Below are 7,473 nucleotides of genomic sequence, written 5' to 3' on the forward strand. Positions count from 1 at the left end.
GGTCGGCCCAAAATAATGCCAAGGTTGGCCGGCCCAACAGCCCTGGCGCTTAAAAAAAAAAAAGGACTTTTTGTGGCGACTAAGTTGCCACTAAAGGGTTGCTACAGCATATATACATATGTTGGAATTATATATACACTTTATATATAAGAATTATAGAGTTTATATACATATGCTGGAATTAATCATACATTTATTATACATAAATTATACGTTAATTATACATTTATTATACACATATTATGCAATAATGATATGATATTTTTTTTACATATACAATAGTGATACATATTATATACCACAATGATACGGTTTTTTTAATACATTTTTTGCACGTATAGTATACTTTCTATACAAGACTGATACAGTTTATATACACATGTACGGAATTATATATACACTTTCGATACAAAAATGATACAATTTTCTATTCTATACAAGGCAGTTGCACTGTGTTGATACACATTATATACACAAATGATACATATTATATACAAAAATGATACATACCTTAGTGATTCATATTTTATACAGTTTCTATACATTACAGATAGGTACTGATACATATTTTATACACAAATGATACATATTATATATAAAAATTGCCTCAAACATTTTTGTATTTGGGTTTTTATTTAAAAATTGTCTTATTTAAGTTTTGGCTAATGGATGGGATTAGTTTAGTGGATATAATTTGGGTTTAGAAGGACTTTGGCCACCGGGTGGAATTAGTTTCACCTAACCAGCCATATATGTCCTTTTCCCCTAAAATAACTTGAGGTTCTGTGTTTGAATCCTAGCTCAGGCAAAAAAAAAAAAATCGCAAGAAAGAATTTCATAGCAAAACTTAAAGCCTAACTTTTGGAGAATTCCAGCAGAATAAAAAAATAATAATTTTGCCTTGCAAAATTTCCCAAGGCAAACTTTTGCCTTAAGGCAGAAGTTTCGCGAAGCCTTGCCTTATGAAATTGTATTTTTTACTGAGCGGAAACTCAAACCTAGAACCTCATGATATTTTCGATCACTTTTTTTAAGCCAAGTACAAAAATTAAATAGCAGCAATTTGAGGGGCAAAAATTAAAGACCAACGCCTTTGAAGGCCAATCCGTGCAAAAAAACATTTTCTTTTTTCAAACATGTTTGGGGTACAAGTAACACATAAGTTAAATCTAAGGGTCTATGTGAAGATTACCCCAACAAGATCCTAGTTCCGGTTCCGCCAACACACGGTTTATTGATGAGTCCACAGTTTCCGGACTTTGACGTGAAAAAACTCTAAACTTCAAAAATGGCATTTTCAAGTCTTTCATTACCACCACTTCCATTACTATTCCATCATCAAAAACCAAACCTTCCATTTTTAACTTCAAATTTCCAAACCTCATTTGACTATTTTCCTCAATTGTCAACTCTAAACCCTAAACATCATCAAAAAATGTCAAGAACATCATCAATGAAAGTACAAGGATCAGTTAATGATCTTGGAATTGTTGAAAGAACAATTCAATTGGTTCAATCTTCACCACCCACGTGGCAATCTGCTTTGCTAAGTAACATTATTATCTTCACTGTGGGTTCTCCACTTTTAGTATCTGGTTTGTCACTTTCTGGTATTGGAGCTGCTTTCTTGCTTGGTACTCTTACTTGGAGAGCTTTTGGTTCTAATGGTTTTCTTCTTGTTGCCACATATTTCGTTATTGTAAGTAAAGATTTAAGCTTTTTTTCATTTTTACATGCTTTATTTGTGCAGTGCTATGCATATTGTTTTTCTCCCATTTAAGTATCTGAGAGAAAATGGTAGGAAGAATAAATTATGTTTATGCAAATGTCAGATCAAGAAAAAATGAAAGTAGAATACTCAATCATGACTAACTGCTTGGAGCCAGGATCTGAAGCTTATGTGTTCTTGGTTATAGTCTTTCTTAGTTGATGGGTTCTAGATTAATAATCTGTACATGTTCAATGGTTCTTTTTAAGTTACTAGATTCGAGTCTTTCATCGTCGGGACTTCCATTACTATTCCATTGTCTAAAACCAAAGCTTTCATTTTTCACCTCAAATCTCGAAACCCCATTTGACTACTTTCCTCAATTGTTAACTCTAAGCTCTAGACATCATAAGAAAATGTCAAGAACATCATCAATGAAAGTACACGCATCAGTTACTGATCTTGGAATTGTTGAAAGAGCAATTCAATTGGACCAATCATCACCACCCACGTGGCAATCTGCTTTGTTAAGTAACATTATTATCTTCACTGTTGGTTCTCCACTTTTAGTATCCGGATTGTCACTTTCTGGTATTGGTGCTGCTTTCTTGCTTGGAACTCTCACTTGGAGAGCTTTTGGTTCTAATGGGTTTCTTCTTGTTGCCACTTATTTTGTTATTGTGAGTAAAAATTTAAGCTTTTTTTTCATTTTTACATGCTTTATTTGTGCAGTGTTATTTTGAGGATTCTAGTTTGTGCATATTGTTTTGTCCCATTTTAAGTATCTGAGAGAAAATAGTAGGAAGAATAAATTATGTCTATGCATATGTCAGATCAAGACAAAATGAAAGTATGATACTCGATCATGAATAACTGCTTGGAGCCAGGATATGATGCTTATGAGTTCTAGATTTTAATCTTTTTAAGTTATTGAGTTCTAAGTTAATAATCTGTAAATATTCAATGGATTTTTAAGATAAATATAGAGTTTGAACCAAGGGTTCGGCTGAACCTGTAGCCAACACTCTCCCTCTGCTTGCAAGTCCCTCTTTCTTGTCTAATTGAAGGAAAAGGTCATAGTTAACAAAAAGAAATAAAAAATGAGCACTTTCACCCTATTGATAGATTAGTGGAACCTCATAGCGCAAAAAAAAAAAAAAAAAAAGAAATGTACCAATATTAAGATTTAAGGATGTGTTTGGTATCATGGAAAATGTTTTCCTAGAAAATATTTTCTTGGAAAACAAGTGAGTTTCTTACTTATTTTCTAGTGTTTGGTAAGTAAGCAAATTTTTAGTATCCCATGAGCATTTATATGAAATCTACCGAAAAACTATGGGGGTGAGGACTGGGGTTTCGGGGGTGGGATGGTCAAGGATTGGGGGTGGGGGTGTTGGGTGGGTGGAGAGGAGACAATGAACTTGGAATGTCACTTGTGGAACTTGTTTTCCTACTTCCATTAGGGAAGTCATTTTCCTCATTTTTAAGGAACTTGTTTTCCTAGAGAAAAATATTTTCCAAAACATTTTGACCAACCAAACATGGAAAAATTGAAAAGCATTTTCCTCCATACCAAACACACCCCAACTGTCTAAATAACTTCTGGTCTGTCTTTCTTCTGAAAATATTGATGGATGCTATGAAGGAATTTATCTCCTGCTTAGGCTGATAATTCTGATAAAAGATGTTAGCACACTTGTACTAATAAGCTAAACCAAACAGGGCACAGCTGCAACTAAGGTGAAAATGGCTCAGAAAGAGGCTCAAGGGGTTGCAGAGAAGAAGAAAGGAAGGAGAGGACCTGGAAGCGTGATCGGCTCTAGTGCAGCCGGTTGTGTTTGTGCATTCTTATCAATTAATGGTGTTGGTGGGGAGGCATTTACTCACCTGTGGGTACTTGCATTTGTAGCCAGTTTCTGTACCAAGTTGAGCGATACTGTCTCGAGCGAGATAGGAAAGGCATATGGTAAAACTACGTGAGTACAGACTCTTCAATCCCTGGGTAACTATTAAGAATTTGATGAACTCAAAACAGCAACGTTTTTTACATAAACTGGAAATCACATTCTTTAACTGTTTCTGGAGTTTCTGTTAATACTTAATTCTAGACCTAGTGAAAAACATAAGGAGCTGGAAAAGTGTCTCGTTTTTTCCTTTTCCTTTTCTGGAAAGTTTCTTAATTTGGTAGAATTGCTTGTCGATATATATTTTTTATAATGGTGGTGCCCAGGCCACTAACGCACACCTCTACCATTCCACCCGGTATTTGCTACATCCGACTAGCACATGTACCGAGCAACTCTCCCCACCAAGGCTTAGGCAGATAGGAAACAATCACTTAGTGTATTTTTTCTTTGCCGGGATTCGAACCCTGGTCCTCAAGGTTTGCGCCCACTTTATTGACCACTAGGTCACACCCTTGGGTGCTAGAATTGCCTGTCAATATTGCAAGTTTTATGTGATTTAGTTTTCATCTTAGGTATTAGATAATCTTTGTGACTAAACACTTCGGTAGGCTGCTATTTGCAGTTCATGTGCAATTTTACATAGTACTAACTAGAAAGTTATTTCCTTTGGAGGGAAATCATAAGCAACGCAGACAACTTTTCACTTTTATCTGTTCAATACTGACATTAGTAGGATGGCTTTCTTTAAGAATTGTCTGCTGACTACTTGCACAACAATTGCAGGTATCTTGTCACCAACTTCAAGGTTGTGCCACGGGGTACTGAAGGGGCTGTGAGTGCTGAGGGAACCATAGCTGGGCTTCTTGCTTCAGTTCTCCTTGCTTTTGTTGGTTATGTAACGGGTCAGGTATGCCTTCCATGAATCATTCCAAGTTTTGAGAACTTTTTACTTGTGGGTGTGGGTTCTCTTGTATTATATTGGGATAACCCGGAGATATAGTCAATAGTATTTGCATCAAACGATACTAGTCAATAACAGGATTAAGGATATGGAAGAAAATGTCATTTTGATATTTTTTGCCGTTAGGTGCAATTATATGATTAACTCTTTAGTCCCATGAGGTCTAAAATGGTCTAAGTTGAGACCAGAAAAGAATATAGGTGATAAGAAATGCTGGAGAAAAGTTAGGTGATCTGTAATTGTTATACAGAGTAGTTGTTGAATATTGTTATAGGAAATAGTTGTTGTAGAATGAAGTGTTGGGCTATCTGTGGGAACTATTGTGGCTTGATGAGTGGGATTGATGTGTCTACGGGAATTTTAGCTTATTGCTTGAGGTTGTGCGGAAGGAAGGATCATCTGTTTGCTGCTCTTACATAAGATATTGTTTGTGTTATTGAAAAATTTCTTCTAGCCTCAATTATTGTGGATAATTATGCCTCTCAGTATAAAATATGACGGGGATAGAAGGTTGTGAGTCTCATGTCACTCTTAATTGTCTCCAAGTTACCATAGATTTTATTGTATTTTTAATTTGTAAGTGTAATCTTTTGAAACCTTGTTGATAGAATTATAAAGAGCATAAATTGAAAGGGGTTTTCGTTGATCTAGAAATCCTATTTTTCTCCTTCCCTTCTAGGATTTGTGTGAACATATTGAGTTTTTTTCTCTATGAAGATGTGCAAGATTGGAGTGATACTTATGTGTAGTGTTTCTTTAAAAAAAAATGAGTGCTAATATGTGTAGTGGTGGCTTGATTCTTGGTAACTCTAAGTCTTGTATCATGATAATTGGGTGGGAATTACCCGTAAGGGTGGCTTAGCTCGTCGAGTGCGGGCTTCCATAACGGAGGTCTCAGCTCGAAACCCCTACTTACGACAAATAGGATTTGCCTTCTTCTGCCGAGTTCATCGCACAGGCTTTCCTAGCGCGGGTTATCTCTCCCGTGTGGTTTGCCGACTTAATATTGCACAGAGGGGGTTTTACTCGTGCGCACCCAAAGGGTAGCGTCAGCTTGTTCCCTTGTCATCCAAACAAAAAAAAAAAAAAAACGATGGAAATTTATGTATGTTGATTTTTTAAAGAATTACGTGCTTGCAGTTTGTACCTTGCTATCCATGCCCTTCACAAGATATAGAGCCCGTTTGGCTTAGCTTATAAGTTGCTGAAAACAGCTTATAAGCTGTTTTCAACTTTTTGAGTGTTTGGCCACTTTTATAAGCCATTTTGTGCTTAAAATAAGCCCAAATAAATAAGTTGGCCCGTTTGACTTAGCTTAAAAAAAGCTGCTTTTTTTAAGCCCATCCAAACAGGCTCATACTTGTCGCCAAAAGAATGGAAATGTCAGTATTTTTGGAGTCAAAAAAGTTTTCTTTGTCTATAATTTTTTCAAACATTTAAATAGTCTAACTATTAAAATATTGTGATTTTGGTACATTTTTATGTAAATACTAACTAACAAGTTTTATTTCAAAAAATTATGGAATGGATCTCCGAATTAACATGGGACATTAGATGTGTGAACTCTCGTACTCCAAGCCCTATTATTCTTTTTGGGTCAAAGAGTGTACTAACTATTTTTCTATCCGAATATACTAGGAAATGGGTGATTTGGCGGAAAGGTAAATCCTTGCATAATGTTACCTGATTGGCTGATGTTTTGGCCAATGTTTAGGGTTGAGCTACCCAAGGCTGTTTAGGGTTGAGCTACCCAAGGCTGGGGGAATCCATCTTGAGTATCGTTATGTTATTTCATTTTTGATGATTTAGCTGTGGAAACATTCACTACATCTTTAGCTTTATCTTTGCTAGTATGAGAGACAGATACAATGCCATTCAGTCTACTCTATGTTCTCAGTTTTTTTTTTTTTTTCAAATTTTTTTCCAGATTAACGTACCTGGGGCTGCAATTTGTGTAATAGCTGCCCAGATAGCAAACATTGGCGAAAGTCTAATAGGCGCTTCACTTCAAGACAAAAAAGGATTCAGTTGGGTAAGTGGTTTAATGAGTAAAGGTTTAACATTCACTCTGAGATGTTAAGTAATTTGCCCACCTTTTTTTGTCCCTTAATGTTCAGCTCAACAATGATGTTGTCAATGTCATCAACATATCCTTGGGAAGTATTTTTGCCGTCCTAATGCAGAAAGTAATATTCCAAAGTTAGCAAACTTAATTTATGCACATACTTGGAGCATGAGCTTGAATTGTCGCGTTCCATTGCATACTGTTGTAGATCATATTCTCGAGATGCAAAAGAGATAAGTAACGGGACTTACAGGTGGACAATGCCATCCGAGCCAGAAATGAAGACTTGCGTAGATATTTATTTTACTGTTATGGTTGAGAAACAATTCTGATAAATTCTCCCCTCAAATTTACTGAATTGTTTCAGTGTCAATGTATTGTTTCCAACAGTCATGTCGCAGGATTTTCAGTATTGCACAGTTTTATGTTTGTTACTTACTAATTGTTTATGTAAGATCCAATTGTCTGCACTTGTAGATTAGTAGTTTACTAATTTGAATAGTAGTGTCAGAGACTCAGTACTGATGTAATCTTAGTCATAGTAACAGAAGCATTTTTCTACTTTCTGTTGATAATTCTTGCTGAGTCTGAATAGGGATGTCAAATTCCCGAGTTGGGTTGAATTTAAATAGGTCAAAATTGGTTGAGTTAATAAATGCGCGGGTCATTAACCTACTCAAGATTAGTTGGGCTTGAATGGGCTAAGAGCCCCGTTTGGATTGGCTTATTTTAAGTGCTTTTAAGCCAAAGCAGCTTTTAAGCCATTTGTAGTGTTTGAATAAAGTAAAAAAGTGCTTTTAAGCATTTATTTTTAAGTTGAAATAATCAAAAT

At 35.6% G+C, this 7,473-nt stretch overlaps 1 protein-coding gene across 1 annotated transcript; it reads left to right on the plus strand.

Annotated features, from left to right (window-relative positions):
• Positions 1 to 1,192: 1,192 nt before the first annotated feature.
• LOC132036485 (protein VTE6, chloroplastic) lies at positions 1,193 to 7,207 on the plus strand. The gene is made up of 5 exons (XM_059426840.1): positions 1,193 to 1,699; positions 3,431 to 3,684; positions 4,399 to 4,522; positions 6,504 to 6,608; positions 6,694 to 7,207. Exons 1-5 carry the CDS (start codon positions 1,289 to 1,291, stop codon positions 6,778 to 6,780), a joined length of 981 nt encoding a protein of 326 aa, XP_059282823.1. The 5' UTR covers positions 1,193 to 1,288; the 3' UTR covers positions 6,781 to 7,207.
• Positions 7,208 to 7,473: the final 266 nt, after the last annotated feature.

Source organism: Lycium ferocissimum, chromosome 11 (assembly GCF_029784015.1).
Source record: "Lycium ferocissimum isolate CSIRO_LF1 chromosome 11, AGI_CSIRO_Lferr_CH_V1, whole genome shotgun sequence".
NCBI lineage: Eukaryota > Viridiplantae > Streptophyta > Magnoliopsida > Solanales > Solanaceae > Lycium > Lycium ferocissimum.